Raw genomic sequence first — 23136 nt, forward strand, 5'->3', positions numbered from 1 at the left:
GGGGTACGGCGGGTTCCTCACTAGGTCTCGGCCACACTCCCCTCCCCACGCCGCCCCGCCCCGTCCCGATTCGCCCGTCCTCTTCTACCCCCCCCCCCACCACACGCGGAGCAGCTACCTCCGCCTCGGCCGAAGCAGCCCGAAGGCCTTCGGCAAGTTCCGCCTGCGGCGCGGGGGCGGGGCCGCTCGAGCGACTCCGGGCCGCGCTCGGCTGTTTCCGTGCGCGGCCGCTGCGCACTCGGCACTGGGCGGCGCTGGCTGGCTCCCTGGCTGCGGCTCCTCAGTCGGCGGCGGCTGCTGCTGCCTGTGGCCCGGGCGGCTGGGAGAAGCGGAGTGTTGGTGAGTGACGCGGCGGAGGTGTAGTTTGACGCGGTGTGTTACGTGGGGGAGAGAATAAAACTCCAGCGAGATCCGGGCCGCGAACGAAAGCAGTGACGGAGGAGCTTGTACCACCGGTAAGAGGAGCAGGAGGAGGAGGCAGGAGCCCGAGAGAGAGCCGGGGGGACGGAGGGGGAAACGGGGAGGCGCCGGACACCCGCGCTCGGGGCCTTCCCCTCGCAGGAGGGGCCGCGGTAAAGATGGAGCCTCCGCCCGTAGCCCCACAACATCGCCGCCGCTCGCAGCGAACAAAGAATAATGGCGGCGGACTGGAGCCAGCGGCGGCCGGGGCGGCAGCGACTCTGCCTGCAGCCAGCGGCGGCGCTCATGGCGGGGGGCGGCCGGCGGGGTGGGAGCCGGGCGGCCGGGGGTGTGTGTGTGTGCGGGCGGGCGGCCGGGCGAGCTGGCGCCCGCGTTCCCGCCGCCGGGCCGGGCCGGGCGCGGAGCCGGGAGCCGGGAGCCGCCCCGGGGGAGGCCGTCGGCGCGCTGCCCCGCTGCTCGCTCGCTCGCCCGGCCCGGCTCGGCCGCGGGCCTCCCGCCGGCCCCTCGGCCCTGCCCGGCCTCGCCCCGACCCTGCCCGCCCGGGGTGCCCGCGCGGGGCCGGACGAGGAAGGAGCGGAGCAGGTGGACGAGCCTGCCGCCTCGCCGGCGGCCTCCGAGCCCGGCGTGCCCGCCTCGCCGGGGGCACAGCCGCAGCGTGGGACCCGCTCCCCTCGCCACGCTCTTTGTGCAATAAAGTTGGAACCCCAAGCTTGCTTCTCGTGCTGTATTTTTTTTTTTTCTCTTCGTGTCCTTTCCACCCCACCCCACCCCCGCTCCCACGCCGTTGAGGAAATGCTGTTTTCTGCCCTTTGCCGCTCAATTGAGCTGATGAGAGAGGTCGTGCTTTTTGAGGGAATTTTTTGACTTTTTCCCTTTTTTCTCCCCCTCTGCCCCCCCCCTTTTTTTTAAGCTAGTAGTCATGGAAATGCGTTCTTTTTTGGAAGGCACGGGGTGCTAAGAAAAACATTTGTAATAACTTTCTAAAAAAACTATTGGGATCTTGTAAAAGGGAAGCTGGTGTTTGAAACAGTTTCGGTTTTAACCCTTTTTAGTAAGGTCTGACACTCGAACACTTCGTTGAAACGAGGATTTTAGCCGACTTTTGTTTTACATCACTGGAGGGGGGGGGCAAACATTGTCAGCCGCGTGAGTCATCTGGTCTCTCCTCACCCCCTACCAGGTTTTCCATGTGTTTCTGTGAATTTAAAACAATATTCTAAAAATAGACGTTAAAAGTTAGCCGTCTCCCATGCCGTAGGAAGCCCCATTCTGGAATTTAAGTCACAAAGCTCCCCCCCTGCCCCCCGGTCTGTAGAGAAAAAGACAACAGAAAAATAAAAGAGAAATTGTAAAGGACGTGGAGTATGACCTACTTCGGGGTTGTCATTCCTCCTGAAGAGTTTCGTTGTAGCCTTGGCGCCCTTAGGTCGGCCTGCTAAAAGACTTCATGGTAAATCCTTTGATGTCTTGCACTTTTAACCATTTCCTGATTTAAAAGTAAAGAGCCTTTAACGGTCGTTTTTAGGTGCTGTGAAGAAAATGGACAGATATTTTGTTTTAAGAATAACTCACCTGTCACCGTGTGCTTGAGTTGTGATGGTGCACGCAAGCAAGGCTTCTGGTTTAGGAGTGAATCTTGACTGATGGAAGCCCTGTCCTCCCACTTTCCCGTGTCCAAGTCACTTTTGCAAACCTACTGAGCTGTGTTGCTGGTCTTTTAAAGACCGCGTTAGCAATTTGCCATTACCAAAAAAACTTATGAAAATGCAGATAAAGGGAATTTTATTTCCAAACATTGAGAAAATTATTGTTGATGGTAGATTACTGTTTTCTCCTTAAAAAAAAAAAACTTTGCAAAACAACAGCAATTGAGTAGATTGTTTTTCTCTTGGAGAATACACAAGTCTTCCCTTGTGAGTTTTTAAAAAAAAAAAATTGTTTGCTAATGTAGTCTTCAGTCTTGGCCAAAAGTCTTTATTATTTAATTTTACAGATTTATAACTTGTGATTGGCAATTTCAGCTGAAACTTCTCAAACTTTTCTGTTCACTGATATTTGAACATTCACCAGGAATATGGCATGAAATTAAACCTCTGTACTCTCCCAGGTTCAGTAAAAAATTAGTTGGGGTAAAAAAAAAGATTTTAATTGGACATTGGCATTCAGAATCTAGGGAGTTCTTTTTGATGGAATTTTCCTTTTGGAATTTAAAACTATAGTGTTAACCACTGGAGATAATTTTTCTGGACTAAGAGATTTAAACTTAACCCATTATGTGCCGTTGTACTGTATGAAGAACAACTATAGTGACATTGAATGATATATATACACCATTTGAAATAAATATTAAGTCATTGGAAGATTTACAGAATTGGAAACTTGAGGCTTAAAACCTTATTCATAAAATAACACACTTGTTTTTCTTGCTTTCTGAAACTCAGATCTGATTAGTTGAAAGTTTAGTTTCTTTGCAAAGTAGGTTTATTGTCTTATTCCATTTGGTTGTTTCTGCATAGTAGCATAATGAAATCAACTATGTAACTTCCACTTAGCAAAATTTAAAAATTCTTTTTTTCCCCCCCACAGTACCGAAAATTACTTACATGTAACTTACTCCCTATAGTGTCACTGGAATTTATAGTTTTGTTTATTCCGTTAATATCACATATAGCTACATAAGCTTATTTTAGGTGTCCTAACCTGTGACATGGGCTTGCAAACATCTTTCTTCGTGTACTGTATAACTTCTGGTATAACTTCTGGTAGATTCTTATTTCCTGGAACTCATATCTGAATTTAAGAATGTACTGGATGTTAGTAAATCTAAAGAAAAAAACAAAATTTTTTCCATATTCATGGGCGGACCCAATTTTACAGTTGTAGTAATTAAAATTATTTATTTAGCACTTAAGTGCAACAGTGTAGCTGAAAGATACCTTTAGAATCTGGCTGGAATGTGAATCCCAGCTTTGCCATGGCTGTCATGTGCCTACCTGCAAGAATTTTGTGACCTGGCCTAGGGGAAATTTCTTAATCTCCTTGAGTCTCAGCCTCCTTATCTTTAAAGTTAGAATAATGCCACACTTACAGGGTTTCGAGATAAATGTAAAGTTCCTCAAGGAGTTCAACTCGTCACTAGGTAACTGTTTTATCCTAAAAGTTTTTATTTTAACTTTCCACCTGGGGGACCTTGGCAGGTTTCTTCTGCAGGCTTCAGCTTTCCTTAGTGATAACCATACAATAATAGGCATTTTAAAGTCGTTTATTATGGTGTTAGCACTGCATTTAATAGACTTCAGCCAATCCAAAGATGAGTAAATGTCTCTCTATCCCCAAGAAATTCTTGGGAGCACAGTGAACAACAAGAATGCCTGTCGGGAGAAAGCATTGAAAAAGACATCCACTGTTAGTGAAGCGGTATTAGTCCTTCTAACACAGAAGTCATAGCCTCATGATTGAGAACAGACAGTGCAACAAGATGTCCTGCATTCTCTCGGCCATCACCCAGTTGTTACCCTTTTTGTTTTTTCTATTTTATCCATACCCTCCCCCCACTTTTTATACCGGTGATACATACTATAACATCATGTTTTTTTCCTTCCCTTCCACCTAATGTAGTTTAGCAGTTGGTTAATATCAGCCCATGAATAGTTTCTTTGTGTGTTTATCGTTGTGTGTAGATGCACTTGTATCTCTCAACCAGTTAGTGAACTCATTTCAACTTTTAGGTGGTGGTTATTATTTTTGAAAACACTGATTTACAGAGAGAGGGAGAGACAGAAAGATCTTCCATCCACCAGGTCATTCCCCAGGTGGCTTCAGTGGCCAAAACTGCACCAATCCAAAGCCAGACTTCTTCCGGGTCTGTCATGTAGGTGCAGGGTCCCTAGGCTCTGGGCTGTGCTCTGCTGCTTTCCAGAGCCCATATGAGATCCTGGTGCTTGGAGGTAGAACATTTAACCAGTTAAGCTAACTTGCCCAGCACATATTTTTAGATCTTGTATGATCTTTTAAACTAAAGAAATTTGCCATAGTGCCACATTTCTTTAGATGAAAACATATGAGTGAAAGGTTTTTTTTTTTTCATAGGAAGCTGTCGTTTAAACTGCCTTATGTCCTTTCTATTGTCATATTTGACAAGTCTTACTAAAATAATGATATATTAGGGATTTTCAAAAAAAAGTCATGGAACAATGAAGGATTTAAAAGTTATTTGTATCATGAAGTTTTTAAAGTGTTTTCTTACATGAGGAAGAAGACCAATCACCCTTAACATATGGTGAATTTAGTCTGCTACAGTTCTTGCAGTCGGGTCCAGCATAGTGGCCTAGTGACTTAATCTTCGCCTTGCATGCACTAGAATCCCATATGGGCACCAGCTCTAATCCCGGCTGCTCCACTTCCCATCCAGCTCCCTGCTTGTGGCCTGGGAAAGCAGTAGAGGATGGCCGAAGCCTTTGGACCCACACCTGCATGGGAGACCCAAAGGAAGAGCTTCCGATCTGTTCAGCTCCAGCCTTTATGACCACTTGAGGAGTCAATCAGCAGATGAAACATCTCTGTAAACCTGACTTTCCAATAAAAATTAATAAATCTTTAAAAATAAAAATGCTTGCAGTGTTAATATTGCAGGTGGCAACTTAGCTTAGTATCTTGCAGTGCCAGCCCTCTTAGAGTCTTGAAGAGGCTGTTGCCTTCAATGATTATTTTGGCCAGTAAAAAGTTTCTGTAGTTTTCTATCAGAACATTACCTATAATCCAGTCTGTGTTTAGAGCAGGTGACTCATGGAGCATTATTACCTAATATGGCTGAATAATAAAAATATACTACCTCTGCATCTATTTATTGGTTATGTACACTTTAACTTACCTTGATAGCTTTCCAAAATTTCTTAGTGTTAATTATTAATGGGTTTTATATTCTGCACCTAAACTGAAGATGTGGCTTCCCCTATGTGAGTCTACTAAGATTATAAACCTTACTGGTTAGATTTTTGTTTCTTTCTCAACTGTAGAAGTCCTTGATTAACCAGTTAGGCTAAATCACACAAGTTTCATTGCTTCTATTTCTGGGTTTTTTTGTTTTGTTTTTTAAGCTTTTCATAGCAACATTAGGCAATAGTATATATTAAATGTGTGTATTGGTGTATTTATCATTAAAGTACATGTGCTGTTTTTAATTTGATTAAATTCAGAAAGTGCACTTACAGTAACTAGACACAAATAAGTTATTCTTCCAAAGTCATCATGAAATAAAGCTGTCCTTGTGCGTTTCATTCTTTGTGTGTTGAGGTTATAGTGAAGGCCGCAAGAGCATATGTGAAGTTGGTCATGTGAGGACATTTTGCTGTTATTTTGAAGTTTTACTAGTATTTGATTTTTAAAAAAAGTTAATGTGCTATTTTTGCTAACTGATTAAAACGTCTACAGAGTGTTTTAGAGCTTTAGGGGGAGAAGATAGTGTAGATAATTAATCTGTAAAGCCAGGAATTTTTCCTTCCAGAACATATTTTTATTTTACTGGAAAGCTCAGTGACTTTTTGTGTTCTGCTGTTTTAATATATACATAAGCACTTCACAGGATCATGCAAAATACACATTATGAAAATATACATTCAGTGTCAAAAATTTTGGCACTAAATCAAGTTTCAGTTCCATTTTTCCAAAATCTTTATGAAGTACTTTTTCTGAATCAGTTAGGAAACTTACTTTCAGATATATATAGTTTTAAGCTTATTCCGTATTCTCATACCTACATGTAGGTTTTTATGAAACTTGCATGAGTGTAAGCTGTTAGGTTTTCTCTTCATTCATATTTCATTTCTCCTCTTGAAACAACTATGTGGCTGTCTCAGCTCTTTACCTGTTATTCTGAGGTTTCTGTTTTGAATTTTTCTCCTGCCTTAAGCTCTGCTAGACAAGACCTCATGAAGATATTTTATATTTTGTACAGATTTCTACTCATCTATGTGTTTATCAATTTTTGAAACTAGTTATAAAAATCTCAACTTAAAAAAATGCAGCCCTCAATAAAATTTTAAATGCCTAAGTTCCTTCTCTTTGGGGTTGAGGTAAGGTTGCAAAGTTTATCATAAACCCACTTTGCCGACAGATTAAAAAAAAAAAAAGAAGAAGTGTTGATTTTGATTTTTTATTTTCTTCCTGCTATTAGACTACTGTAAAATCTTTAAATAACCTAAAAAGAGACAAGACTTGGAGAAGAAAAGATCTGAGGATCAATGCTGAGGGTTTTTTTTTCTGAAAGGACAAAAGACCACTGTTGTTTAGAGTAATCAGTTAAGATAGTCAAGAAAGAACCTCACTGTTCAAAGTGGAGGAAAAATATGCCCGTAGTGACAGGAGGTGTCCTCAAAGATGAGTGAATTTTCTCTGAAGCTAAGATTTAATTTTTTGTTATTAGAGGGGGTTTGTTTTGTGTTTTTTTGTTTTGTTTTGTTTTTAATGATTTGTTCATTTTTATTGAAGGGCAGATTTACAGAGAGAAGGAGAGATGCATAGACCTGTTGATTCACTCTCCAGGTGGCTGCGGCAGCCAGGGATGGACCAGGTCAAAACGAGGAGATTCATCCTGGTCTCTGTCGTGGGTGGCAGGGGCCCAAACACTTGGGGCGTTTTCCACTGCCCTCCCTGCCACTAACACGGAGCTGAATCAAGCAGAGCAGCTGGCCCTCAAACCAGTGTTCCTGCAGAATGGGAGCATTGCAGGTGGCAGCTTAATCCCCTGCAACAGATTTTTTTCTATCAAAAAATTATACACCTATGCATTTCTTGTAATTATGTGCCAGCGTAGAGGTAAATGAATGCTGGTAATGTAGGCAGGGGTGAGTAAATGGCTGTTGTTGAGAATTGTCCATGTTGGTGAAAGTCATTGAAGTTGTAAACTCAGAAATAGGTTTTCAGCACTGAAGTGAAAATTAATGTTTGAGACATTTGTACTCCTAAAAGGATATCATTTTCTTACATTAGTAACCACCCTATTTTATTGTTCGCTGTGACTGTTTGACTGTTTATTGAATTTTGGTTTTCTCTTTTTGTTTGTTTGATTTTATTGTATAAGGCAGATACACAGACAGAGCTCCTATCTCCTGGTTCATCCCAGAATGCCCACAACTGCCAGGACTGGGCCAGCGCCAGAGCTAGAAGCCTGGAAATATTCCAGGCCTTGCCCGGGGTGGCAGTTGCTCAATTGAGCTATTGCTAAATCAGAAAACTTGTCCTAGTGGGAAACTGAAGTCAAGAGTTGGAGCCAGGAATTGAATCAAACACTTGTGAGACCACAAACTGCTTAACCACTAAACATGCACTCCATGTTGTTGACCAGTAACATTAATACCTTGATTTTATGTATTACCTTTTAATCATTTATTCAGTGAAAATTCATTAAGCTTTAACTTTATTGCAGTTCATGAGATAATCACAAGAAGATGTTTTCAATTTGAAATTTAGAAAAATAACTTAGATGTTAAGATCATCCTAGTTGCTCTGAACAATAAGGCCTTAGTGTATGATTTATACCTTCAAGAGATTATGGTATGGTATGGTGGAGAGGGTGAAATAAGAATCATATCATTGGAGCCCAGCATGGTAGCCTAGTTGCAAAAGTCCTTGCTTTGCACGTGCCAGGATCCCATATGGGTGCCCAAGTTCTAATTCCAGCAGCACCATTTCCCACCCAACTCCCTGCTTATGGTCTGGAAAAGCATTCAAGGACAGCCCAAAGCCTTGGGACCCTGCACCCATGTGGGAGACCCAAAGGAAGAGGCTCATGGCTCCTGGCTTTTGATCAGCTCAGCCCCAACTGTTGTAGCCACTTGGGGAGTGAATCAGTGGATGGACAATCTTCCTCTCTATGTAGCTGACTTTCCAACAAAAATATTTTTTTTAAAACGAAATATGGTTTATGTAAAAAGTAATATTCACTACTGCCTCAGAGCTACAGAGTTGAGAGGAAGATTAAGAAAAAATTTTACGGGAAAAGTAGAATTTAAATTGAAGAATTTAATCAGGTAGAGGTAAGGATTGCATTCTAGGCAGTAGAGTGGACAGCAGAAACAGGCACTAAAGTCATATGAGCTTGCTATGCTCACAAATTGGTAAAGAAAGTGATAATTCAGTTGTAGAGCCGTGTTTTAAAGGAACCTTGAATGTTTGCTTCTGGTTCCCCATATTTTCCAGGGTGTATGTGTGTGTGGTTCGTATGAACTTACATTGCAGATAAAAATTGCATATCTTGCATCCTTTTCAAGGAGAAAAACAATTTAGGGGCCAGTGTTATATAGAGCATTAAGTTGCTATATACAATGCCAGCATCTCATATAGGCACCAGTTGGTGACTCGTCTTCCTGCGGATGCTCCTGGGAAGGCAGAAGAAGATGGTCCAGGTGCTTGGGCCCCTGCACCTGTGTGGGAGATTGCAGGACTCTGAGCTCCGGGTTTCAGCCCAGCACAGACCTTGCCATTGCAACCATTTGGGGAGTGGACCCAAGGATGGAAGATCTCTTTCTATGTTACGGTCTTTTGAGTAAATTTAAATAAAAGATTTATTGGCATATATTTACATGCCATGTAGTCCACCCATTTAGTGTATATAGCTCAGTTTTTAGTATGTTCACTGTTATGTATGTATCCACATAGTCTGTGTTAATTTTCAGTATCCCAAAACAAGCCTCATACCTCTTAGTCATCACCCCTTAATCTCTACATATCCCAGCCCAAAGCAATCACTAATCTACTTTGTTTCAATAGATTCATCTGTTTAGATGCTATATATAAATGGGGCCATACTGTCAACATACTGCTCGTTGTGATAAGCTTTTACTTAGTATGTTTTCAAGGATGGTTGATGTTGCAATACATATTAATTTTCATAGCTAAAAGTCCATTTTATGGACATTCTGTATCCATTTATGAGTTAATGGAAATTTGCACTTTTTAAACTGCATGGGTCATGTTGCCTTGAACCTTCATCTGTGTGAACTTGGCTCATTTCTCTTGGGTATATACCTGGGAATGGGATTGCTGAGTTGCATGGTAACTGCTAGGGTTTTTTGTTTGTTTTTACACCACCCGCCAGCACTGTGAGGGTCCTGATTTTTCCACATCATCACTAAAAATCATTATTACCTCCTTTTGTAATTTTAGCCATTCCAGTGGAGGTATACAGGTTTCACATGAGGTTCCATTCTAACAGCTAATGTTATCAAGTATTTTTTTTTTTCACAAGATTATTGAGAATTCTAAATCTAAGGGACTTTTGTTGAGTTACGATAGTTCATTCGAGCTACCATTCCCTTATCAGTTACGTCATCTACGGAAGATTTCTTTCATTTTAAGGGTTATATTTTCATATTACTGGTGGTGACATTTAAAGTACAAGAGCTTATAATTTTTTGCTAATTCCAGTTCATCTTTTGTTTTAGTACTGATGTTCTTGATGTCATTCATATCTTACACACTGCTTTCTTATTTATTACTTAAACACTTGTAAGTACCTCCATGAAAGCCCAAGCAGAAATCCATTATTTTAATGAAGAATGACTAAGTGGCGACTGTGTGTGGAGTTGGTCTTCTCTCTTCCTTTTATTGTCTGTCCACATCATTCAGTGTGGAGTGACAGCTGAAAAGAAGCAAAGATCAAGTGAAGAAATGACAACTTTGAAACATGTTAACGGATTATATTGTTAAAATTACTGGTTATGAGGGAATCTATTAGTCTATGTGGGTATAGTGTGTTACTCATATAGTCAATTGTGTTGAGGAAATTCAGTTAAAGATTTTTACCCATGACTTACATTGTAACATATTTTACCAATGACTGGACTGAGCTCTGGGGAATTTCAAGTGGGAAACTTTGCAGAGCCACACAGGAAGGCATAGACTTCAGTGTTTTGTAGTGTTATCTTTTTGTAAATGAAATGTTCAATGTTTTGTTTTATTAATGATTAGTAGAATTTTTTCCTAAGCAATATTGGTTTGATTTGTAATTGGTTCACTTGAAAGAAATATTCTGGGCTATGTAATGCAGATTAATCAGCTTTGCACCAGTAGAAATAGTGCCATAAATAGGCTGTCAGTACCAGTCAGGTTGGACTGAAAGTATAAATGCATGGCTTGAAGCAAGGGTTTGGTTTTGTTTTTACTTGTTTTTGTATTGTTTTGGATTTTGTGTAGAAACTGTACATGCAATAAATACTGCATATTATACTGGTGGATACTCATGGTCATACATTTGTCTAACTCCATAGAACATATGACACCAAGAATGAACCCTGACTTAAGAATAAAGTAAATTGTACATAAAGTTTGTGCTGTTGTCTTTACGTTATTTGCCAGCCTTGTAAATTAACCGTGACTGATTTTTAAACAGTCTCTATCATCCTTTCTATCTTTGAATTCTTGGGCTTTATATTTGGCCTGATTAGTAAGCAAATGTAATTAGAATAATTTGTGTGTTACTTAATACTAGTGTATGCAGTTCTAGTGCCAAATCTATAAGGAATTTTTAATTTTTTATAATATTAAAGGCTATGTGGTATCACCTTTTAAATTCCTTAGGACTCATATAAGATCTCTACCTTTGCATCTGCAAAGTCACAGCTGCAACTAGAATTCCTGTCTTAAGTCTTATGCTATCTCACTTCAGGAAAATTTTCACTGTTCAAGTCTACTCTGTAAATACCTCACTAGGAACAGTATTTCAAAATTTAGTTCAAAACAGAGCTATCAGAACAACCAGTGTTGCTTCACAAACTTTTTAAAAATGTACTGAGCTTTCATTTTCCATTTGAATATAATGATCTTCACATAGCTTAAGGAGTTAACATTTTTTATGATTTCTTTTAATTAGTAGTATTCTTTTTAATTGAAAGGCATATTTACATAGAGAAGGAGAAACCGAAAGATTTTCCACCCACTGCTTCAAAGCCAGGAGCCTCTAGTTCTCCCATGCTGGTGCAGGGTCCCAAGGCTTTGGGCTCTACTGCTTTCTCAGGCCACAGGCAGGGAAGTGACATGCATATGGGATCCTGGTGCATGCAAGGCAAGAATTTAGCTGCTGGGCCATCTCACCAGGCCCAGAGGGGTAACCTTTAGGTCCTTACATTAAGCTAGTTTATGAAGCAAAGTTTAAAAATTGAAAACAACTCCAGTCTTTTGTTACCATAAACATTTATTTTGTAAAGGTAACTGTAGCAGGTGTGAAATAATTTTTTCCTTAACATTTCTAAAACTGATTTAGTAGCCCTTGCTATGTTGGTATATCTATAACTTGGGTTTTAGAGCTCCAGAAGTGTAAAAAACTGTGCAGGTAATATCAGGTGGGTGTTTGGCAAGAAAACAGAATGGAAAGAAGTGTGATAAAGTGTTATCTATAATATTGCATAGTCATGGTACTACTTTGCTAAGCAACATGGTCTCTTTGTGACCAGGCACATGAAGGCATGTTTTAAAACCATGAGTAGTCTTACCTAAAGGCAAAAAGGCAAGTGCATTTTGCCAATGCTTTAAAAACAGAAATAAAAACTAATTTGAGAAATTATTTAAAAATTTCTTGCTGAAAGGGACTAGAAACTTAGTTACATATATTGAGGTGACTGTCATAACCACACAGTATTTCTATGTATCATATTCTGATTCACTTTTAAATGCTTTAACAACAATTTTCCATAATATAATACGTTTTAAAAGTAAGTTAATTTTTTAAAATTTATTTTTATTTTATTTTTATTAGAAAGTCAGATACATGGGGGGAGGAGAGACAGAGGAAAGTCTTTCATCTGCTGATTCACTCCTCAAGTGGCTGCGTCGGCCAGAGCTGTGCCAGTCCTAAACCAGGAGCTTCTTCCAAGTCTCTCAAGTGGGTGCAGGGTCCCAAGGTTTTGGGCTGTCCTGCACTGCTTTCCCAGGCCACAAGCAGGGAGCTGGATTGGAAGCAGAGCTGTCAGATTTAGAACTTCAGCCCATATGGATGCTAGCACTTAGCAAGGTGGGGAAAAGTAAGTTTACTTATAAAAGATGGCATCCAGGGACCCTGCACAGTAGCCTAGTCGCTGAAGTCCTCTCCTTATAGGCTCTGGGTGCCGGTTCTAATCCTGGCAACCCTGCTTCCCGTCTAGCTCCCTGACTGTGACCTGGGAAAACAGTTGAGGACAACCCTGCACCAGTGTGGGATACCTAAAAGTTCCTGGCTTTAATCAGCTCGGCTCCGGCCTTTGCAGCCACTTGTGGAATGAACCAGCAGATAGAAGACCTTCCTCTCTCCTCCTCTGTATCTGACTTTCCAATAAAAATAAATCCTTAAAAAAACATAATTTTAAAAGAAAAACATTTTTAAAAAGTTGGTATTCAAATACTGGCAATCACAAAATTTCAATAAATGATAAACTTTATTGAACTTTAAGGTTCTCTGATTTAAACTCCATAAACATATCAGTCGGAAAATATTTTCAAGTAATACTGAAAAGATTCTGTTTTTGCTATATGTCAACTTTTTTGTGGTTGTTGGCTGTCAGGTTATACCAATGCATTATTATTGCGTTTATTGTTAATATAAAAATTTTTTAATTGCTTTATTTTGATGATGTTTACATAGTTGATTAGGTCACAGTTGGTCAAGGGAATATAAAATCTTAAACCAGTGTTTGAACTTTTAATTTTTATAAATAGGTTAAATTTCATCCAAGTGAAATCCTAGAATTCGTATAAAGCTAGGCTGAAAGTTGAAATATGGATTTCTCCATTTACAGGGGAAAGACATAGGTAGAATCCCAGAGAAAGCTGTTTGAAAACTAAATTACAATTTACTTAACTTGATAGGATTACCAATTTAGTTCCTCAAGTTGTCTGTTCTAACTTGTTCTTTAAAATGTTTTAATGTCATTTTGTTAGAGAAGTTTATGCAGCTGAAGTAGGTCTGCTGAATGTGTGCAAATATACACACATATTTGTGGGGTTTTTATACGCATACAATATTTGAATATACTTTTTATCTTCTTTCATTGAAGATGTTCATCACAATGGTATACTATTACTAGCATCTGAAACCTGAACCATCACTAACTTTGCAGTATTGATTGCATGCATCTCCAGTCTGCTAAATTGGACATCTGATGAAGATAAATGACAAGTATTTCAGGATTAACAACTAAAATGTAGGCAAGAAAGATAAAAGCAATATGATTGTTGGTTCCTGGAAAGCTGAAATCTGCTGTATAGCAACTGAATTTTCCCACTGTTTTTTACTTTAGAAAATCAAGATATGTTGAAAGTATAAGAATACTAACAAGGCTAATCCAGTAATTGCCCTAAAAGCCAAATCTGAGCACAGAGTAACTATGTAGATAGAAACCATTGCACATCACATGTAGTTGTTTTTACATATATTTCCACAGAATAGTATATGATGTGACAACAAAAATAGTCCTTTAGTTCCACAATCATGTGTCCAAACATGCCTTTGGCAGTGGTAGCCCTGGAGACCTTGAAGTATGATTATGTGATGCCCTTAAGGCTCAGGAATTTGGATTGGTGAGAGGTTGAGTACTTATCCACTTATTAGCATATAGATCTTTGTTGTTTTATAAAATCATAGTGCATTTCCTTTACTAAGGAATGCGTTGCTTTTTCAACCAAAATTCACAATTCTCTTTAGTATTTTATCCTAAATGGTACTGAATTTGTCATAGTTTGATATACTAAGTTAATCTTGATAGGTTATGGGGAAGATGGATTAATTGTTCATAAAGTTGAACTAGAGTGTAAAGGACTGTAATGGTTTGGGGTGGGAGGGAGTTGTGGTTCTCTTGTGGAGCAACTTTGTTTTCCCAGGTGCATTACTTCTTAAAGGCCAGTGATCTTATTGTAAAGGACAAGGCATACAGCACTGTTTGCTTAATTATTACAAAGGGGTGATATAGCCTTGCTTTCCTTCGGTAAGCTTTAGCTTGTCAGTTTGTTGTAAACTTGCTTTTGGCAGATAGATAGGGAAATAGTCCTAGCAGAATTTGTCCCTCATTCAGTGTAGTTCTGAATAGGTGCTGAATGGGTGAGCTTTAAATGCTACGTGATCATTAAGGCTTCATTGACTCATAATTCCTCCACCACTTTTCCCTCAGCTTTGTATTTCTACCCAGGACTTCCTACCATCTGAGTTATGGTACATTTTCCTCTGCTCTCTTTCCCCTGTGGAGCTTTAACCTTAGTGGTTTAAACCATACTTGATACGGAGTACTCAGTTTTTGATGAGTGAATTTTCCAAGGATCTATTGCTCTAGACAGGCTAAGTTCATTGCATTGTTAGAATTTGAAACCCAATAACTTACCTTAAAAAAAAAAAACTATTTACTTATTTGAAAGGCAGAATGAAAGACGTCTCTTCCAAATACATAGCAACCACCAGGGCTGATGAGGCTGCAGCTGGGTTCGAAACTCCATTCCAGCCTCTAGGCAGGCCACTATGGGGGGATGCTCAGGAGGCTGGCTGGATACCCTGGCCATCTTCTGCTTTCCCAGGTGGGTCTGCAGGGAATAACTGGGAGCTGGAGCAGTCTGGGACTCAAACCAGTGCTCTGATGTTAACTTGCTGTGCTGCCAACAGACTCCCAAAATAACTTTCAGAGTATCTTCTCATTTTGCCCTCTTGGTTGTCAGTTACTTTATAGCATGCTCATTCTGCATTACCATTTGTTGTTTCTCTTTGTCATAGAAAGGTGAAGTCCCTGAGTAGCTCATTCTCTAAAAGCTCATAGTTCAGGCATTTGCTGATACTATTTGTCAGAAAAGTTACTCTTCCCCAAATTTTTGTCATACTGTTATTCGTGATTAATGTTTCTTTGGCATTTTGCTGCTCTCCTGCAAAACACTACCACAGAACGTACTCTCTTTGGAATAGCATGGAAATACTCATTTTACATTTATCTCTGCTACTACCTTTGCCATGGAATGATACAAAAACCCTTTGCATTTGAAAAAATGTAATCAGGTAAATTTCTTAGATGTGAAGGGAAAATCACTCGTCTTTGAAAATTAAGAAAAGGACTAAAACTACTTAGTAGCTATATCAGTTATGACTCAAGTGACCTAATACGTGAGAGACACTAAGTACAGATCTCAGTTGTATTGGCATCTTGTGATATTGCATACAAAAAGTATTTCTGTATTTATCCAAGATCAAGAAGCTAAGTAACCCATTCTTTCTGCTTTCATATTCCTTTGTAATGTATATTTACATCTTTTACGAAAAGATACTACCCTTACCATAAATAATATTTTTATTATGTTTATGTGTACCTTTTTGTGATCTCAGTTATTAGGATCAGAGAATTATAAATCGGAAAAATCTTTTAATCAATCCTTCTTGTTTTTACAGATGAGGAAACTGAAACATAAAACGCTTAAAGTCATTTGTCCAACAACCCCTTGCTGACAATGCCGCTTCATGACAAATCCAGCTTCCTACCAAGTGTTAGGCTCCCTTCCCCAACTACCTACAGCAGCATTCTTTGTTTCTGTCAAGATTAGGTAAATAGAATCACTTCACTTTTTATTTTTAATCTTAGGAGGTAGAATTTTGAAACTGATTATAGCAAAATGTTATGTATCTCTGTGAATTGGCTAAAATTATTTATTTGTCCTAGGCTGGCGGAATTTTGTAATTTGTTACAAATGCGTAGTTTCCAAAGGGTTGCTCTTTAATTTTTAGTATTAAATTATGAAAGTCTCCAGATCTTAAATATCAATCCCAAATTAATTTTAAAATTCAGAATTATAAAAACAGGAATCACAAACTCTGAAGCCAATTCTATATTGTAAGACAGTTCTGAGGTTTTTTCTGTCTTCAGTATTCCAAAGCGAATCATATAACATTCTGAATTCATATGTACCTGGTACTTTTACTATTTTACAACATTCTTCAATATTTTTAAGTCTCAAAAAATTCAGATTTGGTCAGTGAGATAGGAATGTTCAAGCAATTTTAGAAATGTTTACATTAGTTGAAATAGCTCATACTGGATCTGGGTGAGAAGACAGACAGATCTGGTACTGACTGGCCAGACTAGTACTGACGTAATAGGAACATTGATGAAGATTTTACACGCAACAGTGTAGTGTCTTTTCTCTGCACACCTGAGAATATAAACAAAAGAAAGCAGAAGTTTTTAAAGTACAGAGTAAATGCCCCCACTTGAAATGCAGGGTTCTGTCGTCTGGAAGACTGCCATTTCAGCACCCTTAAGGTGAAAACCTGTAGTGGCTGTTAACTCAGAGCTCATCCGAAACATTAGTCTCACCAGCACATTGAGAAAGACCTAAGTTTTCTGATGAAATATATATTTATGTGTACAGTTGTCCAAGTGGCTAATATCTACTCAAGGTAAGTTACCAAAGAAGGCTTTCCCTGACCTGAAAACAAACGGATAAGGCCACCTGAATGAAATAGTAATAAAACGCTAGCAGTGTAAGTAGAGCTCCTAAGCTTTAGAAATCTCCTGCTGTGTCTTAACAACAAATAATTGCATTCCTTTCCTGAAAGCCTCTGTAGCTATAGCTACTTTATACGTTATTGTAATTTAGGAAATCTTTCATTTTCTGAAACAAAGTTTAATGATGCCACTTACTGTAAATGTTAAGGGAAAAGTAATCTCAAGGTGTTGTAGAGTCAATTAAGAAACATGATTAACCTGTGCCTTAGATTGATTGCTTTTAACCAAATGTCAAATGGTAGATGAACATTTCCCCAAAATTGTGACTTGAACTGAAGCCTTAAAAAGATGATTGCATGTGCTCTTATTGACAAAGGAGATATATGATAATGACTTTACCTTTATTCTAGTTAAAATGACATTGAAGGGGACAAAAAACAATTTGTGGATGTTTATTCCTATTTACCTTGCCTCAGTACTTTCCTTGAATGGATGTGTTTATTATTTTTAATTGGAGTCCTAACTCTAGGGTTTTTACTTGTATGTGCTATTTATTCCAGACCAAAAGAGTGATAACTTTTGGGGTAGGTAAGGTTTTGTTTTATATTATATTTGACATTTTCTTAAGTATCTTAGTTTAAAATAACACAAATGTAGGCATTTTTATATAAATCAGCTAATTATCACAAATAAATTATTTGATAGTTTTTAAAAATCTTTTTACTGTTTGAAGATACAGGGTAAATAACTTAGGCAAAATTTAAATAAAAATGCTGATTTCACAGAAAAAGTAATTGGGACTTTTAAAATCTTGGATCAGAGAATAAGGATAGCTTTAGAAAATTTGTGAGAAACGTTTAAAAGTTTATTTTGGTGTTAAAATCTTACATAGTTGTTCTCTCCCCCGACCCCAGACTATACAGTTTCTTTCTGTTCTTTTTTTTTTTTTTTCCGAAGATACCTCATATAATTTTAGTTTATAGCATTAAAAATTATCAATGGCTTCAGAATTAAAGATTTTTTTAAAATTATGTGAATAACGCTGAGTTTATGCACATGGGAAGGGGGAAAAGATCTCAATCAATAGTAAAATATTTGAGTATGTGATAGTAAAATGTGGAAGTGATCATTTTGTAAAACTCTGCCAAGTCCTGTTGCCCCTGCAGAGCTATCATTTACAAATTAGAACTTAATTCTCCATGTCTTTTTCATACGGAGTCCTTAACATAAATGGGGTTCTGTTTTACAGTGTGTCATTAGCATTATACATCAGTTGTTGTTTTTTTTTTTTTTTCTTTTTTCAATGCTGTAATTTCTTTAATGGTCCTCACAATGGACACTTGTTTGGTTTCTTGCTTGTTAAAAAAAATTTTCTCTGGTGAATACCCTTGAACAATCTTTATCAATGAGTCTGTAATATGAGTCTGTTATTGACTAATAGTAGTTGTATATTTTGGGTGTTACTGTGCTGATTATATGTAATCGATGGGTTTCCCAGTGTACTTATTTTGCTGGCTTTATGATTGTTCTGAATAGTAGTGTAATTAGTTTCTTATTTTTTTTTCCTTTGTCATCTATGTCTAATGGTTTTCTGGTAATTCTAACCTGTTCATTTCCATAGAGATATTTTCACTTCCATTTTTAATTGCCACATGTAGAACACTTTGTTTCATAGAATTCCATAGTGAGAGTGTTACTATGTAAAGCATTGTACTAGTATGTAATGATCACAAAAGGACAGGTGACCATTTTGATTGTGAATTTCAGAATTCTGAAATAAATGTATTCTGGGAAAGCTTTTGAATTTTCTTTATGGAATCACTTAGGTATTCCCTATGAATTCAGTTTTAACAGGTAATATGCTAGGTACTAAATAATAACTGCGGTGTCCTAGAAACACGCCCCCTTTCCTGTATCTTTCAGACAGGGCTGCTTTCCAGTTGGCATACATTTCAATCACCTCCACTTTACCACTGCTCTTCAGTTACTTGGGCTGCTCTGCAGTGCCAGACTCCCCAACAAATGCTAGAAGCTCCTTGCAAAGCAGGACTCAAGAAGCAATAAAGATCCATCTTGATTCACTTAGCCAGAATTTTGTAGAGCTCAAATAATTGCATGGGGTGGGTGGTGGCATTTTTCTCTGTGTGTGAATGTATGTAATATAGTGTCTACCCTGTACCAGAACTTTTTCAATGTTTGGCAACTGAAATTTGGCTTTATGGCACATTTATTCAATTTGTTGAAAATCCATAACTTGGCCTCTTGAAACTGATATTGTTCTACCACCAATCATCTGTGGAAGTACTTTACAATTTTTCTGTTGCCTCTCTCTTCATAGATGATACCATGAACTATCTGATAGACTCTGTCACCAGTTCACTTCTGTTCCCTGCCCATTCTTTGTACTTGATTGGTGCAGTGTGTATATGGGAGGAAGAGACCGTAAATTTCCTGCCACCCTTTCTGTTAGAAGGAAGAGAGAAATCATTTCTTACTTCCATTTGGAGTAATATCCTACTAGAAATGATCAGCCAAGGAGAAATATTTTTCTTTTTTTTTTTTTTTAAAGAAACTGGAACTCTTACAGCTCAGTCAGTTTGGAGTAACTCAACAATAATTCAGCTACACTATATTTTAACTAGATTTCTAAGTGCATTTGCTAGCGTAACCACCATTTAATACGTATTTATAAGTCGAAGTTTGCCTTTAAAGTCACACAGCATGAAGCACTGTAGTGCTCGTAACACTCTTCCGTATTATTGTAGGTAACTAAATGACCATGGAATCTGCAGCAGAGAACCAGCAGAGTGGAGATGCAGCTGTAACAGAAGCTGAAAACCAACAAATGACAGTGCAAGCCCAGCCACAGATTGCCACATTAGCCCAGGTATACAATACATAGAGAGATTCCAAGTCGTGTCTCTTCCAAGAGAATTTATTTATATGGAGATATAAGTAGAATGAACAGAGGTGTTATTAGAATCTCAGAATTCCTATTTACTTAGTGTTAGTGTATGTTTTGAAATGCTAGCATTAATTCAGTAACATAGCAGCAAAATGTGGTGTTAAACACTAATACGGTACTTTAAGTTCCATGATCCAGAAGAGTTACATCTTTGTTTAATGATTAAGTTAACTGGATGTCTCAAATGAGGAAATAAGAATTCAGCTATAACAACTTTTTTTTTTAATATACCACACATTTATTTGGGGGAACAGGGGCACAAGTAATATGAACGATTAAATTTGTATAGTCTTTTAAAACATAAATAAATCGGCATGCAAGTAAATTTAAGGGTGATCATTTTTATATTCTGTATATTTTAAATAGAATTGCTGATTCTTGTATTTTGTTTTTGTCCTAAACACCCTGTTTTAAGGACATATACTCATCCTTTTTGTTCTCAAGTATTTTGTTCTCAAATATTTTTCACAAATATATTTTTTAATTGATACGAGTAAGAAAGTTGGGAATAAACAATTGAAATAGCCAAATTAACCTTCCAGGTAAAAGTGCGGTATTGTCTGAGTTGAAGGGTCCCAGGAAAAAATAATCCTGGCAGCAGAAGATGTGGTGTGTCTAACCTCCATTTCCGTAGGAGTTTAAAAGCTCCCAAGGGAATTACTGAGTAAGAAGGAAACTTGATAACAGAAGGCTCAAAGAGAGGATGCAGTGCCATCAGGCATTTGGTGGTAACAGTCCTATTGTTCATGTCTTTTGGATCATGCTCTTCTGTTGGTCTGGCTGCCTTGAATCTGCTGTGTAGTGTCGTCTTGGGAACCTCGAGTGTTGCTCTGTTGTCTTTTTGGTGAAGTTTTGTGTTTCCCATGTAGTCAAAGTACATCTTTCAATGTTTTTGAAAGATCTGTCTAGGAAAAGAATTCTTATTTAAAAAATTTTGTGAAGCAATCCAGTGACAACTTTTTTGTAATGTTATAAGAAAAGCTAAATCTGCTTCTTGTTTTCTATCTTTATTATCTTAGAAAATCTGTTCAGAAGCTTCAGAATTTCATTATGATTTTAGTTGGGATACATTTTGGTTCAGGTGGTCCTTTATAGTATAAACTAGGGTCTTTAATTTTGGATTGTTTGTATAAATTATTTGGTTGATTGTTTTTTCCTCCAGTTTCTCCCCGTTTCTCACTAGAATTCTTGGGAGTCCAGATACTGTCTTTCTAGGCTGCATTCCCATGTTCAATGTATTGTTTCTACTATCATATTTCCAAGAGGCTCCTTCATTCTCTGACTAGTTCTTTTGTGTTCATTAGCATCCTGTTTATATCTCACAAAAGCAGCATTTACTCTTATCTCTGAAAATGTTAAGGTTCTTTTTCTTGTGTTTTATTTTAACTTTTCCCCATAGATTATTCTTTCTATAAATTTTCCTGCCCATTGTTTTAATCTCCATCTTTGATGTCAGAGGCTTTTCTTAAATCTGATCATTTGTGGCTGCTTACTCAGGTCTGTAGGAGCAGAAAGCTATATTGGAAGCTCTGTGGGTACATTGAACTTCACAGCATAGGAGCATAAAAGGATTCTGGTCCTAATATCAAATGTTTTAGGTTTTTACTGTTGGCATCAATCATTCCCAAAGAAAAAAATCAGAAATATTTTGTTTAGAAAATACAGGGTTAGGGCCTGGCTCGGTGGCGCAGTGGTTAAGGTCCTCGCCTTGCACGCCCGGGATCCCATATGGGCACCGGTTCTATCCCGGCAGCCCCGCTTCCCTTCCAGCTCCCTGCCTGTGTCCCGGGAGAGCAGTCGAGGACAACCCAAAGATTTGGGACCCTGCACCCTTGTGGGAGACCCAGAAGAGGCTCCTGGCTTAGGACCGGCATAGTATCGGCCGTTGTGCTCACTTGTGGAGTGAATCATCGGACGGAAGATCTTCCTCTCTGTCTCCTCTGTATATCTGCCTTTCCAATAAAAAAATAATAAAAATAAATCTTTTTTAAAAAAGGAAAATACAGGGTTAGAGCCAAAGGACAGAATACGGCTGGGATTTAGGATGTTGCTAGACAGTCAGACCACATGTTATCCAGATAATACATCTGTTTTTTTCTTTGAGGACTAGGTAGTTTGTGTTTGTGGAGTTGGGGAGGGGATCGACTTGCTTCTTAAGGCCTTTACCTAGACATCTTTAGAGTTGGCCTGTCCTTGCTGCACCTTTTGAGGGGCTGTAGGTTCTAAACTTGAGGATTTTGTGATACAAATCAGCTTTTCCCTCCCTCCATCCAGCTCCTAAGTTGGCCTTTGAAGGTCTTCCCGTTCATTTCATTTCATCTGTCTACTTCCTAAACTATCTCCTTACCATTCTGTGTTCTTGTAGTTATGTCTTTAAGCAGGAAATCAGTATAAGAAAGTTGGATTGGGAATTCAGGTAAAAGAAAAAGTCCTAGCACGTTTGATTTATCGCCTTAATCGGGCTACGCTTCAGCATCAGCAGCTTAAAACTGGAGTGGTAGTATCAGACTTGAATTTTTGGAAAGCTATTGTCTGTTCCCGTTTATATGGTTTTTAATTCCTTGGATTCCCAGATAATGGAGATATTTTAGTTATTCATCAAGTTCCTTAGCATATACCTATATTTGACATAATTACCTTTTTTTTGAGATTTATTTATATTTATTTAAAAGGTAGATTTAGCAAGGAAACAGAAAGATCTTCTGTCCACTGGTTTACTCCATAAATTGCCACAACAACCAGAGCTGAACCAATCAGGAGCCAGTAGCTTCTTCCAGGTTTCCCGCATGGTTTTGGGGCATCCTCTGCTGATTTCATAGGCCTTTAATAGGGAGCTAGATTGGGGGTATGGGATCCTGGCGCATTCAAGGCGAGGACTTTAGCTGCTAGGCCACACCGCCGGGCCCAGTTTTGATAAAAAGCAAAGTGTGTTTTGATAAAAAGCAAATTCAGCTTAAATGGTAAAGCAAGAAAATCTAAGCAGTCTTTTTAAATTAATAAGACTTATGATTTAGACCACAGTAATGTAAGTTTTTACAGTTCTAAGGAAAAAATTGGATTTAAAGAATAGTTGTAGTGTTCTTGTAACCGGAAAATTTGAAAACCTGAATATCTAATAATAAGACCTTTATTAAATCAATTATATAATTTCTCCTAACATGTAGCCATTAATTCCATTAAAGAAGACAATTAAAGATGTTATAGTGGATTTGAAATGTAAAATAGATTTCATGATAATGTGTTGTAAAATTGTGCATAAGCATCTTGAAAGAACACACAAAAGCACTACAGCAAAAATATTAATGGTGATTG

At 38.5% G+C, this 23136-nt stretch overlaps 1 protein-coding gene and 1 long non-coding RNA gene across 10 annotated transcripts in view; one reads left to right on the forward strand and one right to left on the reverse strand.

Moving 5' to 3' along the window:
* Positions 1-248: 248 nt before the first annotated feature.
* Positions 249-23136, forward strand: part of CREB1 (cAMP responsive element binding protein 1) — a 53976-nt gene continuing 31088 nt past the window's right edge. For 2 of the 9 annotated variants that reach the window (XR_005884362.1, XM_040984553.1), the window contains exons 1-3: positions 255-455; positions 15806-15957; positions 19625-19746. Coding sequence is in view for 7 of the 9 variants with exons in the window: in XM_040984553.1 (XP_040840487.1) it covers positions 19633-19746 (114 nt within the window). In the remaining 2 variants the exon portion in view is untranslated. Of the gene's footprint in view, positions 456-13442; positions 13590-15805; positions 15958-19624; positions 19747-23136 lie in introns of all 9 variants that reach the window. The other 7 variants (XM_040984555.1, XM_040984556.1, XM_040984558.1 and 4 more) reach the window with 7 other exon arrangements.
* Positions 1428-2084, reverse strand: LOC121159432. Its single transcript, XR_005884363.1, has 3 exons — positions 1993-2084; positions 1794-1906; positions 1428-1615 (listed from the first exon to the last, which is right to left on the reverse strand). It is a non-coding gene; the product is annotated as an uncharacterized LOC121159432 (long non-coding RNA).

The sequence above is a fragment of the Ochotona curzoniae genome, unplaced genomic scaffold (genome assembly GCF_017591425.1).
Source record: "Ochotona curzoniae isolate NIBS_2020 unplaced genomic scaffold, NIBS_Ocur_1.0 contig_4148, whole genome shotgun sequence".
In the NCBI taxonomy this organism is placed as follows: domain Eukaryota; kingdom Metazoa; phylum Chordata; class Mammalia; order Lagomorpha; family Ochotonidae; genus Ochotona; species Ochotona curzoniae.